We start from the raw sequence: 25,190 nt of genomic DNA, 5'->3' as shown, positions 1-25,190 counted from the left end.
CTTCAGGCAAGAATACTCTATGTAGCGGCTGGTCCAAGTGCAGTTGTGTTTACATTAATTGATCACAACCAGTTACAGATTTCTTGGGGCGTCTGGGTGGCTCAGTGGGTTAAGCCTCTGCCTTCGGCTCAGGTCATGATCTCAGGGTCCTGGGATAGAGCCCTGCATCAGGCTCTCTGCTCAGTAGGGAGCCTGCTTCCCCCTCTCTCTCTGCCTGTCTCTCTGCCTACTTGTGATCTCTCTCTCTCTGTGTCAAATAAATAAATAAAATCTTAAAAAAAAATACTCTATGTAGAAAGACTATCATTCAGAATAGAAGGAGTGATCAATAGTTTCTCAGACAAATTAAAATCAAAGGAATTCATGACCATTAGACCAGTCCCACAAGAAATCTTAAAGGGGACTCTATATGAGAAAAGGACAGAACATAAATAATAAATAATAAAAGTAGGAAACACAAGAGCAGAAAAAAAAGTATACTGTAAAAACCAATCAAGGGACTCACAAAATAGAAGCTTGTAAATTATGATACTATATACATAAAATGTGGGGAGGTGGGGGACAGGAGCAAAGAATGGTTCAAACTTAAGCGATCATCAACTTAAAACAGGTAACTATATGCACAAGATGTTACAGACAAACCAGTTGGTAGCCACAAATCAAAAACCAGTAATGGATATATAAAAAATAAAGGGAAAGGAATGTAAGTTTACCACTATAGAATGCCAACTAACCATGAAAGAGAACAACAAAAGAATTAGAACAACAAACAACCATAAAACAATGTGGGGATTCACAGTGCCAGAACAGATAAAACCTGACTTGTATATGCCCCCCTGGATGAGGCCCATTGAAAAGCAAAAGAACACTGGGCCTCCTCTCAAGTTTCTTGGCTGAATGTGGCCAGATTCTTACTATGGCTCAAAGGTTTCATCCAGGGAGTAAATGCTTAAGTGCAGGCATCTGTAGTGGTCCTGTACCTCACTAACTCCTTGCCTTGCACGTGGTGTATTAATTAACTCACAATAAAAGCAGAGACAGAACTTGGCTCAAGGCCTTTCACCACTAGAGCATCTGGCCGCCAGGCCTCTCCTTTCTCCTACTAAGCTTTTGGGAGTAATCCTTTCATTCACTGTCTCAGGGTTACAAAATAAGTAATAAAATAAGGACATAACTATCAATAATTACTTTGGATATAAGTGGACTAAATGCTCCACTCAAAAGACACAGGGTGACAGAATAGATATAATATAAGACCCACCATTATGGTGCCTACAAGAGACTCATTTAAGACCTGCAGACTGAAAGTGAAAGGATGGAGAAGCATTAATGATGCACATGGAAGTAAAAAAGCCAGGGGAGCAACCCTTATAGTGAACAAAATAGACTTTACTTCTTTTTCTTTAAATATTTTATTTATTTATTTAGATTTTTTCAATTTATTTATTTTCAGAAAAACAGTATTCATTATTTTTTCACCACACTCAGTGCTCCATGCAATCCGTGCCCTCTATAATACCCACCACCTGGTACCCCAAACTCCCACCCCCCCCCCCCCGCCACTTCAAGCCCCTCAGATTGTTTTTCAGAGTCCATAGTCTCTCATAATTCACCTCCCCTTCCAATTTACCCCAACTCCCTTCTCCTCTCTAACACCCCTTGTCCTCCATGCTATTTGCTATGCTCCACAAATAAGTGAAACCCTATGATAATTGACTCTCTCTACTTGACTTATTTCACTCAGCATAATCTCTTCCAGTCCCGTCCATGTGGCTACAAAAGTTGGGTATTCATCCTTTCTGATGGAGGCATAATACTCCATAGTATATATGGACCACATCTTCCTTATCCATTCGTCCACTGAAGGGCATGTTGGTTCTTTCCATAGTTTGGCGACCGTGGCCATTGCTGCTATAAACATTGGGGTACAGATGGCCCTTCTTTTCACGACATCTGTATCTTTGGGGTAAATACCCAGGAGTGCAATTGCAGGGTCATAGGTAAGCTCTATTTTTAATTTCTTGAGGAATCTCCACACTGTTCTCCAAAGAGTCTGCACCAACTTGCATTCCTACCAACAGTGGAAGAGGGTTCCCCTTTCTCCACATCCTCTCCAACACATGTTGTTTCCTTTTTTGTTAATTTTGGCCATTCTAACTGGTGTAAGGTGATATCTCAATGTGGTTTTAATTTGAATCTTCCTGAGGGCTAGTGATGATGAACATTTTTTCATGTGTCTGATAGCCATTTGTATGTCTTGATTGGAGAAGTGTCTGTTTATATCTTCTGCCCATTTTTTGATGTTTGCCTGTTTCGTGTGTGTTGAGTTTGAGGAGTTGATTATAGACCCTGGATATCAACCTTTTGTCTGTACTGTCATTTGCAAATATCTTCTTCCATTCCGTGGGTTGCCTCTTTGTTTTGTTGACTGTTTCCTTTGATGTGCAGAAGCTTTTGATTTTGATAAGTCCCAAAAGTTCATTTTCGCTTTTGTTTCCTTTGCCTTTGGAGATATATCTTGAAAGAAGTTGCTGTGGCTGATATCGAAGACATTACTGCCTATGTTCTCCTCTAGGAGTCTGATGGATTCCTGTCTCACGTTGAGGTCTTTTATCCATTTTGAGTTTATCTTTGTGTATGGTGTAAGAGAATGGTCAAGTTTCATTCTTCTACATATAGCTGTCAAGTTTTCCCAGCACCATTTATTGAAGAGACTGTCTTTTCTCCACTGCATATTTTTTCCTGTTTTCTCGAAGATTAATTGACCATAGAGTTGAGGGTCCATATCTGGACTCTCTACTCTGTTCCACTGGTCTATGTGTCTGTTTTTATGCCAGTACCATGCTGTCTTGGTGATCACAGCTTTGTAATAAAGCTTGAAATCAGGTAACGTGATGCCCCCAGTTTTATTTTTGTTTTTCAACATTTCCTTAGTGATTCGAGGTCTCTTCTGATTCCATACAAATTTTTGGATTATTTGCTCCACTCTTTGAAGAATACCGGTGGAATTTTGATTGGAATGGCATTAAAAGTATAGATTGCTCTAGGCAGTATAGACATTTTAACAATGTTTATTCTTCGGATCCAAGAGCATGGAAAGGTCTTCCATCTTTTTGTGTCTTCTTCAATTTCTTTCAAGAGCCCAGGACCTGACGGATTCCCTGGGGAATTCTACCAAACTTTCAAAGAAGAAATAACACCTATTCTCCTGAAGCTGTTTCAAAAAATTGAAGCAGAAGGAAAACTTCCTGACTCTTTCTATGAAGCCAGCATTACCCTGATCCCCAAACCAGGCAAAGACCCTACCAAAAAGGAGAATTTCAGACCAATATCACTAATGAATATGGATGCTAAGATTCTCAACAAGATCCTAGCCAACAGGATCCAACAGCACATTAAAAAGATTATCCACCATGACCAGGTGGAATTCATCCCTGGGCTACAAGAATGGTTCAACACTCGCAAATCAATCAATGTGATACAACAAATTAATATGAGAAGAGAGAAGAACCACATGGTCCTCTCAATTGATGCAGAAAAAGCATTTGACAAAATCCAGCATCCATTCCTGATTAAAACGCTTCAAAGTACAGGGATAAAGGGAACATTCCTCAACTTCATCAAATCTATCTATGTAAGACCCACAGCAAATATCATCCTCAATGGGAAAAAGCTTGCAGCCTTCCCGTTGAGATCAGGAACAAGACAAGGATGCCCACTTTTACCACTCTTGTTCAACATGGTATTAGAAGTCCTAACAACAGCAATCAGACAACAAAGAGAAATAAAAGGTATCCAAATTGGCAATGAAGAAGTCAAATTCTCTCTATTCGCAGATGACGTGATTCTTTATATGGAAAACCCAAAAGACTCCACCCCCAAACTACTAGAACTCATACAGCAATTCAGCAACGTGGCAGGATACAAAATCAATCTACAGAAATCAGTGGCTTTCTTCTACACTAACAATGAAAATACAGAAAGGGAAATTAGAGAATCGATTCCATTTACTATAGCACCAAGAACCATAACATACCTGGGAATAAACCTAACAAAAGAGGTAAAGGATCTGTACTTGAGGAATTACAAAATAGACTTTAAAACAAAGACTGTAACAAGAAACAAAGAAGGACACCATACAATTATAAAGAAAACAATCTAACAAGGTATTATAATTGTAAATATCTATGCATCCAACCTGGGGGCACCCAAGTACATAGAAAAGTTAATAACAAACATAAAGGGACTAATTGATAGTAATATAATAATAGGACAGGACTTTAACACCCCACTTACATCAATGAACAGATCATCTAAAGAGAAAATCAACAAGGAAACAGTGGCTTTTAATTGCACATTGGACCACATGAATTTACTAGATGTATTCAAATATTCCATCCTAAAACAGCAGAATACATATTATTTTCAAGTGCACATGGACCATTCCCCAGAATGTATCACACGGTAGGTCACAAAACAAGTTTCAACAAACTGAAACAAGTTTCAAAAAATTGAAAAAAAAAGTCATGCATCTTTTCTGACCACTACTCTATGAAATTAGAAATCAACCACAAGAAAAAATATAGGAAGAGCACGAATACATGAAGTTTAAATAACATGCTACTAACAATGAAGGGGTCAACCAAAAAATAAAAGAGAAAAGCAAATACACGGAGACAGAGTGCCTGGGTGGCTCAGTCAGTTAAATGTCCAACTTTTGGTTTCAGCTCAGGTCATGATTTGAGGGTTATGAGATTGAGCCGTGTCAGGCTCCACCTGCTTAAGATTCTTTCTCCCCACCCCCTCTGCTCCTCCTTACTAAAAAAATACATGAAGACAAATGAAAATGAAAACACAATGCTCCCAAATCTTCAGGACACAGCAAAGATTTTCTAAGAGTAAAGTTTACAGCAATATGGCCCTACCTCAAGAGGAAAAAACAAACAAAAACCAAAAACTCAAATATACAACCTAATCTTATACCCAAAGGAGTTAAAAAAGTACAAACAAAACCCAAAAGCAGAAGAAAGAATATAATAAAGATTAGATCAGAAATAAAATAGAAACTAAAAAAGCCAACAGAACATATCAATGAAATCAGGAGCTGGTTCTAAAGATCAATAAAATTGACAAAGCCTTAGGCAGACTCATCAAGAAAAAAGGTGGGGGGGAGAGAGAGGAAAAGAGAGAGAGAGAGAGGACTCAAACAAAATCAGAAATAAAAGAGAAGAAATACTAACTGATACCAAAGAAATACAACCTATTGTAAGAGAATACTACAAATAATTATATACCAACAAACTACACATTCTAGAAGAAATGGATACATTTCTAGAAGTCTACAACCCCCTAAAACTAAATGAGGAAGAAATAAAAAGTTTGAACAGATTACAAGCAATGAAATTGAATCACCACTCAAAAAACTGTAACAAACAAAAGTCTAGGACCAGACGGCTTCACAGATGAAGTCTACCAAAAACTTAGAGAAGAGGTAATATCTACTCTTCTCAAAGTATTAAAAAAAAATAGGAAAGAAAATTTCAAAATTCATTCTATGAGGCCAGCATTACCCTGATACCGAAACCCCATAACAATGCCACTAATAAAGATAACTATCGGCCAATATTCTTGATCAACATAAATGCCAAAATTCTCAATAATAAATACAAGAAAACAGAGTCCAACAAGACATTAAAAAAAAATCATTCATCATGATCAAGTGGGATTTATTCCCGGGTTGCAAGTGTGGTTCAATATCCACAAATCAATCAATGTGATATATGACATTAACAAAAGAAAAGATAAGAATCATATAATCATTTCAATAGATATAGAAAGAGTATTTGACAAAGTACAACATCCATTCGAGACAACTCTGGACAATGTAGGTTTAGAGGGAACATACCTCAACATAATAAATAATAAACCAAAGCTAATACTGTCTTAAAAAGGGAAAAACTGAGAGCTTTTCCTCTATAGTCAGGAACAAGACAGGGATGTCCACTCTCACTGCTTTTATTCAACATAGTACTGGAAATCCTAGCCTCAGCACTCAAACAAAAAGAAATAAAAGGCAATCAAATCAGCAAGGAAGAAGTAAAACTTTCACTGTTTGTAGATGACATGATACTATATATGTATATAAAACCTGAAAAATGGCTCGAACTGATAAACAAATTCTGTAAAGTTCCAGCATACAAAATTAATATACCAAAGAGGGGAAAGACCTGTACTCTGAAAACTATAAAACATTCATGAAAGAAATTGAGGGTAACACAGAGAAATGGAAAGACACTGTAGTCTTGTGAATCAGAAACACAAATACTGTTAAAATGTCTATACTACCCAAAGCAATCTGCATATTTAATGCAATCCTTATCAAAATACCAGTAACATTTTCACAGAGTTAGAACAAACAATCCTAAAATTTGTATGGAACCACAGAAGACCATGAATTAGCCAAAGCAACCTAGAAAAAGGAAAGCAAGGCTGGAGGCATCACAATCCTGGACTTCAACTTGTATTACAAAATTGGAGGGGGAGATGAACCATGAGAGACTGTGGACTCTGAAAAACAATCTAAGGGTTTTGGAGGGGTAGGGGGAGGGACAAAGCTACAGTGATCAGAACAGTAAGGTACTGGCACAAAAACAGACACATAGATCAATAAAACAAATAGAAAACACAGAAATGAATGCAAAATCATATGGTCGGTTAATCTTTGACAAAATAGGAAACAATATACAATGAGGAAAAAACAGTCTCAACGAATGATGTTGGAAAAACTGGACAACATGCAAATGAATGAAACAAGAACACTTAATTACATCATACATAAAAGTAAACTAAAACTGGATTAAGGATCTACATATGAAACCCAGAACCATAAAAATCCTAGAAAGAGCACAGGAAGTCATTTCTCTGACATTGGCTGGAGCAACATTTTTCTTGATATGTCTCTTAAGGCAAGGGAAACAGAAGCAATAATAAACTTTTGGGACTACATCAAAATAAAAATCTTCTGACCAGCAAAGGAAACAATCAACAAAATTGAAAGACAACCTACTAAAAGGGAGAAGATATTTGCAAGTGACAATGCTCATAAAGGGTTAATATGCAAGCTATATAAAGAACTTATATAACCCAACACCACCAAAATTAAGAATCCAATTAAAAATGAGCAGAAGACATGAACACACATATTTCCAAAGATATACAGATGACCAACAGACGCATGAAAAGTTACTCCACATCAGTGATCATCAGGGAAATACAGATCAAAGCTACAATTAGATAGAAGTTTCTTAGGAGTTAGAAACTTAGAAGTTTCTTCTAAGAGACCAAAATACTCCCAAAATCAAGTGGGTGGCTCTGTTCTGTTCATCAGTCTAATATATATCTTTTTTTTTTTTTTAATTTTTTTGAACTTCTTTATCCCCTTTTTTCTCCACGCGATTTGGGGTCTCTTCTGATTTGGTTAATGCACATTTTTCTGGGGTCTCTGCCACCCTTTCAGTATTTTATTCTCTCATTCATATATTCTTATCTGGATAAAATGACAAGGTGGAAAAAGTCACCACAAAAAAAAAAAGAACCAGAGGCAGTACCGAAGGCTAGGGACCTAATCAATACTGATGTTGGTAATATGCCAGATCTACCAAACATTTAAAGAAGAATTAATACCTATTCTGAATAATACCCACCACCACTTTCACTCTTTGTAGATGACAGGATACTTTATATGGAAAACCCAAGAGACCCCACTCCAAAACTGCCAGAACCCATAGAAGAATTCAGTAAAGTGTCAGGATATAAAATCTATGCACAGAAATCAGTTGCATTTCTATACACCAACAACAAGACAGAAGAAAGAGAAATTAAGGAGTCAATCCAATTTACAGTTGTACCGAAAATCACAAGATCGCTAGAAATACATCTAAACAAGGAGGCAAAGAATCTGTACTCAGGAAACTACAAAGTAGTCAGGAAAGAAATTGAGGAAGACACAAAGAAATGGAAAAACATTCCATGCTCATGGGTTGGAAGAAAAATTTTGTTAAAAATGTCTATGCTACCTAAAGGAACTGTGCATCCCTATCAAAATACCACCAACCTTTTTCAAAGAAATGGAACAAACAATCCTAAAATTTGTATGGAAATAGGAAAGATCCCTAATCACCAGGAGGATGTTGATAAAGAAAACCAAAGCTAGAGGCATCACAATGCCTGACTTCAAGCTATGTTACAAAGCTGTGCTCATCCAGACAGCATGGTATTGCACAAAAACAGACACATAAATCAATGGAATGGCCTAGAGAGCCCAGAAATGGACCTCAACTCTACGGTCAACTAATCTTTGACAAAGCAGGAAAGAATGTCCAATAGAAAAAAGACAGTCTCTTCAACAAATGGCACTGGGAAAACTGGACAGCCTCATGGAGAAGAATGAAACTGGACCATTTCTTTACACCACACACAAAACCAGACTCAAAATGGATGAAAGACCTCAATGTGAGACAGGAATCCATCAAAATCCTTGAGAAGAACACAGGTAGCAACCTCTTCGACCTCAGCCACAGCAACTTCTTCCTAGAAACATCATCAAAGGCAAGGAAGCAAGGAAAAAAATGAACTACTGGGGCTTCATCAAGATCCAAAGCTTTTGTGCAGCAAAGGAAACATTCAACAAAACCAAAAGACAACCAAATGAATGGAAAAAGATATTTGCAACTGACATATCAGATAAAGGGCTGATATCCAAAATCTAAAAACACCCAAAGAACAAATAATCCAATCAAGAAATAGGCAGAAGACATGAATAGACATTTCAAAGAAGACATCCAGATGGCCAAGAGACCATGAAAAAGTGCTCAACATCACTGGGCAACAGGAAGTACGAATCAAAACCACAGTGAGATACCACCTCACACCAGTCAGAATGGCTAAAATTAACCAGTCAGGAAACAACAGCTTTTGGCGAGTATGTGGAGAAAGGGGAACCCTCCTATATTATTGGTGGGAATTCAAGCTGGTGCAGCCACTCTGGAAAACAGTTGGAGGTGCCTCAAAAAGTTGAAAATAGAGCTACCCTACAACCCAGCAATTGCACTACTGGGTATTTTCCTTAAAGATACAAATGTAATGATCTGAAGGGGCATGGGCACCCAAATGTTTATAGCAGCAATGTCCACAATAGGCAAACTATGGAAAGAGCCTAGATGTCCATCAACAGATGGATGGATAAAGAAGATGCATTATATATACAATGGAATACTATGCAGCCATCAAGAAAAAGAAATCTTGCCATTTGCAAGGACATGGATAGAACCAGAGGGTATTATGCTAAGTGAAATAAGTCAATCAGAGAAAGACAAGTATCATTTGACCTCACTGATATGAGGAATTTGAGAAACAAGACAGAGGATCATAGGGGAAGGGAGGGAAAAATGAAACTAGAGGAAACCAGAGAGGGAGACAAACCATAAGAGACTCTCAATCTCAGGAAAAAACTGAGGATTGCTGGAGGGGTTGGGGGTGGGAGAGACAGGGTGGCTGGGTGATGGACATTGGGGAGGGTGTGTGCTATGCTGAATGATGTGAATTGTGCAAGACTGATGACCCATAACCCTGAAACTAATAATACATTATATGTTAATTAAGAAAAAGAAAAAAAAAAAGAGTTGTCAAATGATTATACTGTACACTTAAAATTAATAAAACACTGGATGTTAACTATAGTAGACTTTAAGAAAGATATGCGTGAATGAGGTCTTTTTTACTTATATATCTCTCTCTTTTTCATGACCTTGTACTTATATTACATTTTTCTTACAGAACTTTATCATGATATACAATATTCTTACATCTGAAATTTGTTTGCTGGTTGTAGTGGTTACTTTATCATATGTTTCCAAAGAAATGCATGTCTACAAATTAATATATAAATTAATATTGGTATTTAAGTTGGTTTTGTTTACATATTCAAATTTGAGAGGGACAGAAATAGGGACAGAGATAGTGAGAGACAGCATGAGCAGGAAAGAGATGGAGAAGCAGGCTCCCCACTGAGCAGGAGGCCTAATGCAGGGCTTGATCCCAGGACCCTGGGATCATCCAGACTACCATATATATTCAAGTATTAAGAGAAATCTCTTTTCAGGCACCTGGGTGGCTCAGTTGGTTGAGCATCTGCCTTTGGCTCAGGTTATGATCTCAGTCAGGGTCCTGGGATGGAACCCAGCATCAGGCTTTCTGCTCAGTGGAAAGTCTGCTTCTCTCTCTGTGCTCTCCCTCCCAATCTCTCTCTGAAATAAATAAATAACATCTTTAAAAAAATCTCTTTGAAGTTGAATTATTTTAACTCTTAGTGTACAATTGATGAAAATAATTTGATAATTTACTGAAATGTAAAATTTTATTAGAAATGCATTTTTTTAAAAAATCGTATTTATTTATTTGACAGAGAGAGAAAGATCACAAGTAGGCAGAGAGGCAGGCAGAGAGAGAGGGGGAAGCAGGCTCCCTGTCAAGCAGAGCACCCAATGCAGGGCTTGATCCAAGGACTCTGGGATTATGACCTGAGCCGAAGGCAGAGGCTCAACCCTTTGAGCCACCAGGCACCCCTAGAAATTCATTTTTTTGAAGAAATGATCAGACTTTTAAAATATATTATTTTTTATAATAACATGACATTGCCAGAATGAGATAGGATTCAGGATATTTTTATATGTAGCCTTCATCATTTATAGATATAAATGCTAAGAAACCTTGTTCATATTTTTTTTTTAAAGATTTTATTTATTTATTTGACAGAGATCACAAGCAGGTAGAGGGCAGGCAGAGAGAGAGAGAGAGGAGGAAGCAGGCTCCCTGCTGAGGAGAGAGCCCGATGTGGAACTCGATCCCAGGACCCTGAGATCATGACCTGAGCCGAAGGCAGAGGCTTAACCCTCTGAGCCACCCAGGTGCCCCGAAACCTTGTTCATATTAATTTAAATTAAAGTCTCCCTGGATGTTAAGGTATGATAACTATATTGATTATGTATTTTTAAAATCTTTATTAGAGATATTTTAGAGATACATATTGAAATATTTATAGACTAAAAACATATTGAGTGTGGGTCAGAGGAGAAAAATGAGGGGAAAGATATGAAAGAAACAAGACTGGGAAGAGTTGGTAAGTTAAGTATAGATGGCTGATAGGTACATCATACGGAAATTAATTATCCCATTCTTTATACCTTTGCATATCTTTAAAATTTTTTGTAATAAAAGTAAAATAATATTAGAGCTGCTGATTTAACTCATTGTATGTATGAAAAATGTCTGCCTTATAATCCAGTTAGCAAAGCCAGTTCTCACGGTCAAACCAATCTCCAAATGAATTTCATTTTCTCTCAGAGTTTGACTTCAGTTTCTCAATTTAAATATATGTGTTAATGTGTCTTTCAAGGATTATCATAAAAATTGCATAAAAATGGCTCCATTCATGATCCCAGGGTCTTGGGATCGAGCCCCACATAGGGCTCTCTGCTCCACAGGGACCCTGCTTCCTCCTCTCTTTTCCCTGCCTCTCCCCCTACTTATAAAAAAAAAAAAAAAGAAAAAAAAAAAAGGGGGCGCCTGGGTGGCTCAGTGGGTTAAGCTGATGCCTTCAGCTCAGGTCATGATCTCAAGGTCCTGGGATCGAGTCCCACATCGGGCTCTCTGCTCGGCAGGGAGCCTGCTTCCCTCTCTCGCTCTCTGCCTGCCTCTCCATCTACTTGTGATTTCTCCCTGTCAAATAAATAAATAAAATCTTTAAAAAAAAATTTAATTTAAATTAATATGAACAAGGTTTCGGGGCGCCTGGGTGGCTCAGAGGGTTAAGCTTCTGCCTTCGGCTCAGGTCATGATCTCAGGGTACAGAATATGTATTGTGGGGTAGATTACTAAAAGCAGTCAAGGTTAAAATAACAGTTTTTATAAAATTTATCTATTTTTGTAAAAAAGAAGGTAGTAAAGGAACATGCTGTTTGTTAGTTAACTTACAGTAATGCAATACAGCTAAAATAACTTATAATACAAGAAGTATGATAAAAGACAATAATTCTTCATTAAATGAATATTGATCTCAGATATCTGGCTTTTGAAGTAATTCAATAAAAACCGAGTACAAAATGTTTTTTTAAAAGGGTATAAAAATGAGAACTTTTTTTTACTTCTTTACACAAAAGAAAATTTTCCTGTGAGTATAGTAAGTGAGAAAGGTATAGACTATAAAAAAATATCTGGCTAAGGAACAGCAGGTAAATTTATTATTTATTTATTATTTTTATTAAAAAAAGATTTTATTTACTTATTACTTATTACTAATTCATTTACTTATTACTTTATTTACTTATTACTTATTTATTTACTCCCTGCTAAGCAGGGAGCCTGATGTGGAGTTTGATTCTGGAACTCCAAGATCATGACCTGAGTCGAAGGCAGACACTTAACCGACTGAGCCACCCAGATGCCCCTATTTTTTATTAATAAGAGAAAGAGAATAAACACTCCATAAGACATAATAAGATCCTTTACTTTAAATGGAACTTTTTGGGTATGATTTTATAAAAGTTTTCAGCTATATGACAGAAAAATGCTTATCAAATATGAAGGAAATTATGTAAAAGTTTCATCCATAGGTATCGTAGTCCTAGTGAACATTCTAGTCACGTATATAATAATCATTGTCATCACCCAGAACTACAATGGGATGAAAGGTACCTTCTTTCCAGTTAATTTTGTGTTCTAGTGCTAAAGTACTATGAAAAGCTTAAAGTTCTGCTATAGGAATTCGGTGTTTATTACGGATGTTTTTTGGTCTGCTGTCACAGGGCTTTCTCTGAACAGTAACAAATTTTTTACAACTGTTATGGAATAGAAGAGGCAAAGTCATTAAAACAAAAGCTGTCATTACTCCCACAACCTTAGTCTACCACATCTGAAATCAGAATATCTCACTGTGGATCAGAATGCTCCCTTTTGCAGCCAACCTTCATCTTAAGAGACACAGGTATCAGGAAACAGAAATACTGGACATACAGGCACATCAATTTTAGGTAGGAGTACTATAAAATGTGATTTACTAAATGATCTGTTTGCATATTCCTTGGTAGGTCTTCATTCATGGTAAAGTACATGAATAGACTACTGTGATGTGTTTCCAAAGATGGCCACATTATTTCCCATCCTATATGCTCTTTTGCATTTTAATTCCGCCATGCCCACATCCATAGGGAGACTCTATAATCCTCCAAGATTTCCCTTGAATATTTGCTAGTTCTTTGATCTGTTCTGACCAATAGAATACAGCAGAAGTCAAGTGATGCTGTTTAATTTCTAGAATTGGATCTGGAAGAGAGCTATAGCTTCTACCTACACCTCTTAGGAAGCTCCTTCATTCACTTACAAATAAATAAAAATTCACTTACATACAATACTGCTAACCAATACCTATAAAAAAGTAGTATAATCTATCACCAGGGAATTGCAGGTCATTTAACCCCTCAAACGTCCTAGTGGAACTCCAGGAAATAAAATTAGAGATCCTCGGGGCACCTGGGTGGCTCAGTCATTAAACATCTGCCTTTAGCTCAGGTCATGATCCCAGCCCCACAATGGGCTCCCTGCTCAGTGGGAAGTCTACTTCTCCCTCCCCCACTCCCCCTGCTTGTGTTCCCTCTCTCACTCTCTCTTTCTCTCTGTCAAATAAATAAATAAAACTTAAAAAAATTAAATAAAAGTAGGGATCCTTAAGTGACATGCCATTCGAAATAATTACATCATATTCAATTCAGTCATTTGCTAAAGCTTTTCACTATTTCTATGGCTTAATTCTGAAAAGAAAAACGTTTAGATGAGAAACAATGGGAAAATAAAATAATTTATCTACAATAGGAAAATTTCTTTAGGAATATAGAAAAGTTAGAAAACTGTTGTGTTGTTTCTATGGAAATAATAGTAAAAAACTAATTTCTCAAGTTCTAATAGATTCCTTTAAATAACAATGTTCCAAATATAAATGGTATATAAGGTGAGAGGGGAAAAGGCTAATAGAGGAATTCTAGTATTTTCATATCAGAAAATATGAATCATCTCAAGCCATCTTTTTTGTTAAGATTATGAATACTAATGCTGATTACAAAGTTAACAACTACTTTGATGAGTATTTCGTCCCTTTGGTGTTATAAATCTATAATTTTCATATTTTTCTAAACAATAGATTTAAGTTCCACAATATCATATCATTATTCCATTAAGAAACATATTTGCGAAGATGGCGGAGAAGTAGCAAGCTGAGACTGCTTCAGCTAGCCGGAGATCAGCTAGATAGCTTATCTAAAGATTGCAAACACCTGAAAATCCATCGGCAGATCGAAGAGAAGAAGAACAGCAATTCTGGAAACAGAAAAACAACCACTTTCTGAAAGGTAGGACCGGCGGAGAAGTGAATCCAAAGCGACGGGAAGATAGACCCCGGGGGGAGGGGCCGGCTCCCGGCAAGCGGCGGAGCAACCGCGCACAAAATCAGGACTTTTAAAAGTCTGTTCCGCTGAGGGACATCGCTCCAGAGGCTAAACCGGGGCGAAGCCCACGCGGGGTCAGCGTGGCCTCAGGTCCCGCAGGGTCACAGAAGGATCGGGGGTGTCTGAGTGTCGCAGAGCTTGCGGGTATTGGAACGGGAAAGCCGGCTACAGAGACAGAGCCGACAGTAAGCTCGCAGCTCCGTGTTACCTTGAACCGGTCGCAGGCTCGGTGAGCTCGGAGCGCGGCCGGAGGTCAGGCAGACGGGAGTAACTGGGCGCTGTTCTCTGAGGGCGCACTGAGGAGTGGGGCCCTGGGCTCTCGGCTCCTCCGGGCCGGAGACCAGGAGGCCGCCATTTGTATTCCCGTCCTCTGGAACTCTACGGAAAGCGCTCAGGGAACAAAAGCTCCTGAAAGCAAACCCGAGCGGATTACTCACCCCGGCCCCGGGTAAGGGCGGTGTAATTCCGCCTGGGGCAAAGACACTTGAGAATCACTACAACAGGCCCCTCCCCCAGAAGATCAACAAGAAATCCAGCCGAGACCAAGTTCACCTAACAAGGAGTGCGGTTTCAATACCAAGGAGAGCAGCAGAATTCCAGAGGAGGAGAAAGCCAAGCACGGAACTCATGGCTTTTTTCCTGTGATTTTTTTTTAGTCTTGCAGTTAATTTAATTTTTTCTTTTTCATTTTTTTTTTTTTCTCGCCTTCGGGTAAAATTTTTTTTTTTTTAACTGTTACCTTTTTCTTTTTTAACGATTTTTTACTAGTTTATCTAATATATATATATATTTTTTTACATTTTTCTTAGGTGTTTTCTTTTTTAAAAAAAAAAAAATTCTTTTCTTTTCTTTTCTTTTTTCTTTTTTTTTCTTTTTTCTTTCTTCCTTTTTGAACCTCTTTTTATCCCCTTTCTCCCCACTCACGATTTTGGATCTCTTCTAATTTGGCTAAAGCATATTTTCCTGGGGTTGTTGCCACCCTTTTAGTATTTTACTTGCCCCTTCATTTACTCTTATCTGGACAAAATGACAAGACGTAAAAATTCACCACAAAAAAAAGAACAAGAGGCAGTACCGAAGGCTAGGGACCTAATCAATACAGACATCGGTAATATGTCAGATCTAGAGTTCAGAATGACAATTCTCAAGGTTCTAGCCGGGCTCGAAAAAGGCATGGAAGATATTAGAGAAACCCTCTCGAGAGATATAAAAGCCCTTTCTGGAGAAATAAAAGAACTAAAATCTAACCAAGTTGAAATCAAAAAAGCTATTAATGAGGTGCAATCAAAAATGGAGGCTCTCACTGCTAGGATAAATGAGGCAGAAGAAAGAATTAGTGATATAGAAGACCAAATGACAGAGAATAAAGAAGCTGATCAAAAGAGGGACAAACAGATACTGGACCACGAGGGGAGAATTCGAGAAATAAGTGACACCATAAGACGAAACAACATTAGAATAATTGGGATTCCAGAAGAAGAAGAAAGTGAGAGGGGAGCAGAAGGTATACTGGAGAGAATTATTGGGGAGAATTTCCCCAATATGGCAAAGGGAACAAGCATCAAAATTCAGGAGGTTCAGAGAATGCCCCTCAAAATCAATAAGAATAGGCCCACACCCCGTCACATAATAGTAAAATTTACAAGTCTCAATGACAAAGAGAAAATCCTGAAAGCAGCCCGGGAAAAGAAGTCTGTAACATACAATGGTAAAAATATTAGATTGGCAGCTGACTTATCCACAGAGACCTGGCAGGCCAGAAAGAGCTGGCAAGATATTTTCAGAGCACTAAACGAGAAAAACATGCAGCCAAGAATACTATATCCAGCTAGGCTATCATTGAAAATAGAAGGAGAGATTAAAAGCTTCCAGGACAAACAACAACTGAAAGAATTTGCAAATACCAAACCAGCTCTACAGGAAATATTGAAAGGGGTCCTCTAAGCAAAGAGAGAGCCTACAAGTGGTAGATCAGAAAGGAACAGAGACCATATACAGTAACAGTTACCTTACAGGCAATACAATGGCACTAAATTCATATCTCTCAATAGTTACCCTGAATGTGAATGGGCTAAATGCCCCTGTCAAAAGACACAGGGTATCAGAATGGATAAAAAAACAAAACCCATCTATATGTTGCCTCCAAGAAACACATTTTAAGCCCGAAGACACCTCCAGATTTAAAGTGAGGGGGTGGAAAAGAATTTACCATGCTAATGGACATCAGAAGAAAGCAGGAGTGGCAATCCTTATATCAGATCAATTATATTTTAAGCCAAAGACTGTAATAAGAGATGAGGAAGGACACTATATCATACTCAAAGGGTCTGTCCAACAAGAAGATTTAACAATTTTAAATATCTATGCCCCCAACGTGGGAGCAGCCAACTATATAAACCAATTAATAACAAAATCAAAGAAACACATAAACAACAATACAATAATAGTAGGGGACTTTAACATTCCCCTCACTGAAATGGACAGGTCATCCAAGCAAAAGATCAGCAAGGAAATAAAGGCCTTAAATGACACACTGGACCAGATGGACATCACAGATATATTCAGAATATTTCATCCCAAAGCAACAGAATACACATTCTTCTCTAGTGCACATGGAACATTCTCCAGAATAGATCACATCCTCGGTCCTAAATCAGGACTCAACCGGTATCAAAAGATTGGGATCATTCCCTGCATATTTTCAGACCACAATGCTCTAAAGCTAGAACTCAACCACAAAAGGAAGTTTGGAAAGAACCCAAATACATGGAGACTAAACAGTATTCTTCTAAAGAATGAATGGGTCAACCGGGAAATTAAAGAAGAATTGAAAAAAATCATGGAAACAAATGATAATGAAAATACAACGGTTCAAAATCTGTGGGACACAACAAAGGCAGTCCTGAGAGGAAAATATATAGCGGTACAAGCCTTTCTCAAGAAACAAGAAAGGTCTCAGGTACACAACCTAACCCTACACCTAAAGGAGCTGGAGAAAGAACAAGAAAGAAACCCTAAGCCCAGCAGGAGAAGAGAAATCATAAAGATCAGAGCAGAAATCAATGAAATAGAAACCAAAAAAACAATAGAACAAATCAACGAAACTAGGAGCTGGTTCTTTGAAAGAATTAATAAAATTGATAAACCCCTGGCCCGACTTATCAAAAAGAAAAGAGAAAAGACCCAAATAAATAAAATCATGAATGAAAGAGGAGAGATCACAACTAACACCAAGGAAATACAAACTATTATAAGAACATACTATGAGCAACTCTACGGCAATAAATTTGACAATCTGGAAGAAATGGATGCATTCCTAGAAACATATAAACTACCACAACTGAACCATGAAGAAATAGAAAGCCTGAACAGACCCATAACCAGTAAGGAGATTGAAACAGTCATTAAAAATCTCCAAACAAACAAAAGCCCAGGGCCAGACGGCTTCCCGGGGGAATTCTACCAAACATTTAAAGAAGAACTAATTCCTATTCTCCTGAAACTGTTCCAAAAAATAGAAATGGAAGGAAAACTTCCAAACTCATTTTATGAGGCCAGCATCACCTTGATCCCAAAACCAGACAAGGATCCCACCAAAAAAGAGAGCTATAGACCAATATCCTTGATGAACACAGATGCGAAAATACTCCACAAAATACTAGCCAATAGGATTCAACAGTACATTAAAAAGATTATTCACCACGACCAAGTGGGATTTATTCCAGGGCTGCAAGGTTGGTTCAACATCCGCAAATCAGTCAATGTGATACAACACATCAATAAAAGAAAGAACAAGAACCATATGATACTCTCAATAGATGCTGAAAAAGCATTTGACAAAGTACAACATCCCTTCCTGATCAAAACTCTTCAAAGTGTAGGGATAGAGGGCACATACCTCAATATCATCAAAGCCATCTATGAAAAACCCACCGCAAATATCATTCTCAATGGAGAAAAACTGAAAGCTTTTCCGCTAAGGTCAGGAACACGGCAGGGATGTCCATTATCACCACTGCTATTCAACATCGTACTAGAGGTCCTAGCCTCAGCAATCAGACAACAAAAGGAAATTAAAGGCATCCAAATCGGCAAAGAAGAAGTCAAATTATCACTCTTCGCAGATGATATGATACTATATGTGGAAAACCCAAAAGACTCCACTCCAAAACTGCTAGAACTTATACAGGAATTCAGTAAAGTGTCAGGATATAAAATCAATGCACAGAAATCAGTTGCATTTCTCTACACCAACAGCAAGACAGAAGAAAGAGATATTAAGGAGTCAATCCCATTTACAATTGCATCCAAAACCATAAGATACCTAGGAATAAACCTAACCAAAGAGACACAGAATCTATACTCAGAAAACTATAAAGTACTCATGAAAGAAATTGAGGAAGACACAAAGAAATGGAAAAATGTTCCATGCTCCTGGATTGGAAGAATAAATATTGTGAAAATGTCTATGCTACCTAAAGCAATCTACACATTTAATGCAATTCCTATCAAAGTTCCATCCATCTTTTTCAAAGAAATGGAACAAATAATTCTAAAATTTATATGGAACCAGAAAAGACCTCGAATAGCCAAAGGGATATTGAAAAAGAAAGCCAACGTTGGTGGCATCACAATTCCGGACTTCAAGCTCTATTACAAAGCTGTCATCATCAAGACAGCATGGTACTGGCACAAAAACAGACACATAGATCAATGGAACAGAATAGAGAGCCCAGAAATAGACCCTCAACTCTATGGTCAACTAATCTTCGACAAAGCAGGAAAGAATGTCCAATGGAAAAAAGACAGCCTTTTCAATAAATGGTGCTGGGAAAATTGGACAGCCACATGCAGAAAAATGAAATTGGACCATTTCCTTACACCACACACAAAAATAGACTCAAAATGGATGAAGGACCTCAATGTACGAAAGGAATCCATCAAAATCCTTGAGGAGAACACAGGCAGCAACCTCTTTGACCTCAGCCGCAGCAACATCTTCCTAGGAACAACGCAAAAGGCAAGGGAAGCAAGGGAAAAAATGAACTACTGGGATTTCATCAAGATCAAAAGCTTTTGCACAGCAAAGGAAACAGTTAACAAAATCAAAAGACAACTGACAGAATGGGAGAAGATATTTGCAAACGACATATCAGATAAAGGACTAGTGTCCAGAATCTATAAAGAACTTAGCAAACTCAACACCCAAAGAACAAATAATCCAATCAAGAAATGGGCAGAAGACATGAACAGACATTTCTGCAAAGAAGACATCCAGATGGCGAACAGACACATGAAAAAGTGCTCCATATCACTCGGCATCAGGGAAATACAAATCAAAACCACAATGAGATATCACCTCACACCAGTCAGAATGGCTAAAATCAACAAGTCAGGAAATGACAGATGCTGGCGAGGATGCGGAGAAAGGGGAACCCTCCTACACTGTTGGTGGGAATGCAAGCTGGTGCAGCCACTCTGGAAAACAGCATGGAGGTTCCTCAAAATGTTGAAAATAGAACTGCCCTATGACCCAGCAATTGCACTATTGGGTATTTACCCTAAAGATACAATTGTAGTGATCCAAAGGGACACATGCACCCGAATGTTTATAGCAGCAATGTCCACAATAGCCAAACTATGGAAAGAACCTAGATGTCCATCAACAGATGAATGGATCAAGAAGATGTGGTATATATACACAATGGAATACTATGCAGCCATCAAAAGAAATGAAATCTTGCCATTTGCAACAACATGGATGGAACTAGAGCGTATCATGCTTAGCGAAATAAGTCAAGCAGAGAAAGACAACTATCATATGATCTCCCTGATATGAGGAAGTGGTGATGCAACATGGAGGCTTAAGTGGGTAGAAGAAGAATAAATGAAACAAGATGGGATTGGGAGGGAGACAAACCATAAGTGACTCTTAATCTCACAAAACAAACTGAGGGTTGCCGGGGGGAGGGGGCTTGGGAGAAGGGGGTGGGATTATGGACATTGGGGAGGGTATGTGATTTGGTGAGTGCTGTGAAGTGTGTAAACCTGGTGATTCACAGACCTGGGGATAAAAATATATGTATATAAAAAATATATGTTTATAAAAAATAAAAAATTAAAAAAAAAAAAAAAAAAAAAGAGGACCCACAATAAAGGCATTTAAAGAAGAAAAAAAAAAAAAAAAGAAACATATTTGCAACATTTTCTGTATTGCATCAGCAAACCAACAAAATCAGCAGTATATATGAAGGATGATTAAATAAATCAGTTATGGGTATGAAGTGAGAAAAGAAAAGTTTACCTGGAAAAATAGGGATTTATGCCTCTTGGATTGCGAGTAGCTAACTACATTTAAATAAAAGATACTAACTGAAATAAGTCAAGAAGAGAAAGACAATTATCATATGGTTTCACTCATATGTGGAACATATGGAATAGCGGAGGACCACAGGGGAAGGGAGGAAAAACCGAATGGGAAGAAATCAGAGAAGGAGACAAATCATGAGAGACTCTGGACTCCGGGAACCAAACTGATGGTTACAGAAGGGAGCAGGGTAGGTAGCTGGGGTCACTGGGTAAATGGGTAATGAGTATTGAGGACATGTGTGGTGATGAGCACTGGGTGTCATATGCAACTACTGAATCGTTGAACACTCTATCAAAATTATCAAACACTAATGATGTACCATACACTGGTTAATTAAACATAAAAAAAAGTTAAAAAAAAACTTTTGGTTCTATATTTTGAAATAATATAATTTTCTGTTCCATTTTAATGATAGCTATAGTCAATAGCAGAAATAAAAATAAATAAATAAATAGTAGATAAATAATTTTTTCGGCAGTGGAGAATAATATCCATCCATATAACTAACAGTTAAAAATGGATGCTTTCAGTGCCATTAATATTCATTCAAAATTTTTACTCAATCACTTGTGGAGTAAATGGAGTATATGTCAAAGTAGTTATCTATTACATACCTACATTAATATTTCCAAGTATACAACTTGGGTCTGAACCAGAAATAAGTCTGAACTCAGTATGAGTCACAGAAATTTGAACAGACCAATATTATATTTGGCTTTGATTAAAATTACCGGTACAAATGCTTTCACTTCAATACTAAATATTCTGAATGCTTATGCAACATCAGTTTCAAATTCCCTTTTATAGAAAATGCTCATTAATGATAATCTTACATCACTGCAAAAGCTCCTCTAACACTGAATGGCTAGGTGTTATTTCTAAGTAATGGGGCACACGGTTACATTATTTCAAGTCATTATAAAGTGAGGTTGAGACACAAACTGAAGCATCACCTTTGACCATTTAACATACTTCAAATATCTCTGGCACCCAAGTAGATTTAGTACCCTACTTTCCCTGTTAGATAGACCCCACTGTACCAATTAAAAAGGATCCTTCTGCCTATTACCACTGCCTGCTTAGACGGACCATGTGTACATTTACTCCAGCCAAACCAGTCATGCTAGTTTTATTTGTGGGCAATCTCCTATTTCCATGCTGGCACTGGACCGGGTTATGGCTGTGGGCTTTTCAGCACAATTCTATGGGAGCATTTAGTACTCTATTTAAAGACCATTGCAAATTTCCCATAAAATTAAGGTTCTGTAAAATTTAATTAAATTTAAGATAATCTTGGGTCTGTCATGTCCATAAAGCACAACATTTAAGTTGCAAAATGTAGGTTAGGTTTCTTGATAAATAAGACTAGGGTGCCAGTCAAGGTCTCAGGAATAGTCCAAAATGTCAATGCGGATGGCTTTTTTACTTATGTACCAGTACATATGTCTATAACTTGTAAAAGTGATATGGCCTAGACACATTTTTCTTATTTTAGTCACACATTAATGCTTGCTCCCATAGGGATATATTAAGCTTTCTGTTGTCTGGAATCATGATATTGCTAGGCTATATTTATCCCAGCAATGCTATGGACAGGACTTCTTTTCTGTCAGTTTATATAATTTCATTCTTTAAACTGGCATCAGAATAAATCTTGTTTACAAACTTGTTACTACAACACAATTAGCTATTATTGTTTAATCTGTAAATGAAAGTATAAATGAGAATATTACTCTAGTATACTGAGATATACCAGAATATAGTGTCTAAAAAATAAAAGTGAATATGTCTCTAGGCAGAAGTTCTTAAAGCTATTGTTTTTCAGTAAACATCAGAGAAAAAAATCTAATGCAAAATTCAGAACAATAAGCTATGATACTATCACATGATACTCTCAATAGTTTTCTTGCAGATTAAGTAGAAAACCCATAAAGATATTAGAAATTTTACTCTCTGAATTAATGATAGCTGTTTCAATAGTTTTAATTTCTAAAGGTCAAATTACATATTAAAAGTATTCCAAGTATTTCTTTGACTAAAGTGGAGATTATTCCACTTTATAAAATAAAGCAGGCCTGAATTCACCATCACGTTCTCAATCACAGGTATGCCTTTATTTATTTATTTTTAAGTTTTTATTTTTAAAGATTTATATATTTATTTAAGAAAGAGAGTGTGCACAGATGAGCGTGGCAGGGGAAGGCCAGAGGGAGAGGCAGAGAGAGACTCTCAAGCCAAATTCTTGGTGAGGACAGAGCCATACCTCATGACCCTGAGATCTGACCTGAGCCAAAACCAAGATTCAGAGGCTCAGCCAACTGAGGGACCAGGTGCCCCGAGTTTTTATTAATTTAAGTAATCTCTACACCTAACCTGGGGGCTTGAACTAATGATCACAAGATCAAGAGTTGCATGCTCTTCCAAAGGAGACAGCCAGCACCCCCTCAACCCCCGCCTTTTATGCCATTAAATAGAGGAAACAAAAAGACAGTTTCCTGAATAGTACCAGCTCAAAGCAAACAAGTAGGACTGGCAGTGGCAGGAGTGACCTGTGCCTTCCTCCAACCCCATCTACACTCAGTATCTGCCTAGACAGGGCTACTAGGCAAAGCAAGATCTCCAACCAATTGGTCTCGAATGCAGGTCTCTCTTTCAGATATTTTTCAAATACTGGGAAGAAAAACTATGTTTGTCATTCAAGATTCACAGTAAGTCCCTTAAGGATCACTATCACCAGCATTAAAATACCCATATTCCTTATTGAAAACCCTCAGAAAAAGTGACAGGAAATGTGACAGTTTCTTCTCATAATACCTTAAATTTTGACAATTTACTCATCTACGGGCTGTGAATCACATTTCAAAAGGTAAATATAAAAATATATGACTTTTCCAAAACACAGGAAAGAAATTCATTAGATTTCCCAACACCTGGGGAAGACAAATTATTAATAAAGGTAGTTCATTGCACTTGCTGGAAAGTCAAACAAGTAAATGCGTTCTGTACTTTTTATTTTCCAAAGATGTATTATTTGAGAGAGAGCAAGAGAGAGAGAGAGCTTGCATGGATGCACACGTGTGTGCAAATGGGGGGAGGAGCAGAGGGAGACTCTCCAGCAGACTCACCACTGATGGTGGAGCCTGATGTAGCTCTCTATCCCACTACTCATGAGATCATGACCTAAGCTGAAATCAAGAGTCAGACACTTAATTGACTGAACCACCCAGGTGCCCCATGTTCCGTATTTCTGAACTAAATTTCTGTCTTACCAGACAAAGAAAAAATTAACCAAGCTAAAGGCATCTCATGAAAAGTAACTTGCTATAAAAGTTAGGAGGCCAGTTCTATTTAAGTCTAGAGGAATTATATCTTTGAATTCCAAGATTCCAAAGTTTTTTGAAAGAGTGGCATGCATGGGTAGTAAGAGACTCCTAGAACACATATTTGTCAAAGATAAAGAACACAAAGTTTCCAGAGTGCAGAGAAGGAGTGTTTACATTCTCAGGCAAATATTGATTGCTCATTGAACAAATAAAATAGAGAAGGAACAGGCTTATCAGTAAAAGTCTTGGAGCAAACATGACTAAGGTAGAGAATTCAATCAAGACTGCAGGCATCTTTTTAATTAAATTTTTCTTAAAAACCATCTAATGAACCAATATTCAAATGGGGAAACGTAAGTTTATACCTTTAATTTCTAAGAAGATAAATGATTAAGCCAGTTCTACCTAGAGAGCAGTTGCAGATCAAATCCCAAACTGTTTGAGAAAGCCTATTTGATGACCAAATGCCCTTTTAAAAGTCTTTAGAAGCAAGGATTTCCAATGAGGTGAATTTTCTCCTAATGGTTAATGCAATCAGTTCACATAGGCACACAGATCCTGTAGCAGCAATAAGTACAATTAATCACATGGTTATAATCATATTTACTCACCCTCCCAATAGTATCTGTGGCTGGCTGGATTCATTTGTAATACCAAATACATCAGGAATTAAATCACCATTGAAGCTGAAAAGAAAACATTAAAAACATTAAGCAGCTATTTCATAAAATTTTCATGTTCTAGCTTTAAAAGGAAAATAACCTTTGGGAGGTGTGGTCGATATCACAATGCTCACCAGTTTCTACTGTAGTGAATAAAATGTTAGCAGACGTGTAAGACATGTGTTATTTCTAGGCAAAAGGGTTTATTATTTATTACTGGACCATCCAGCATGCTTTCAGCTTGCAGTGGCAATGAGAAGACTATGTGTTTCATGTGGTCCGG

At 37.5% G+C, this 25,190-nt stretch overlaps 1 protein-coding gene across 1 annotated transcript in view; it reads right to left on the bottom strand.

Moving 5' to 3' along the window:
* Nucleotides 1-25,190, bottom strand: part of ITFG1 (integrin alpha FG-GAP repeat containing 1) — a 324,431-nt gene that overhangs the window by 289,088 nt on the left and 10,153 nt on the right. The window contains exon 5 of the mRNA XM_059152027.1: nt 24,857-24,931. Coding sequence (XP_059008010.1) covers nt 24,857-24,931 — 75 coding nt within the window. The remainder of the gene's footprint in view (nt 1-24,856; nt 24,932-25,190) is intronic.

This window comes from Mustela lutreola, chromosome 16, assembly GCF_030435805.1.
Source record: "Mustela lutreola isolate mMusLut2 chromosome 16, mMusLut2.pri, whole genome shotgun sequence".
In the NCBI taxonomy this organism is placed as follows: domain Eukaryota; kingdom Metazoa; phylum Chordata; class Mammalia; order Carnivora; family Mustelidae; genus Mustela; species Mustela lutreola.
Note: the sequence above shows the minus strand (reverse complement) of the source record. Positions and strands in the feature narration are given on the sequence as shown.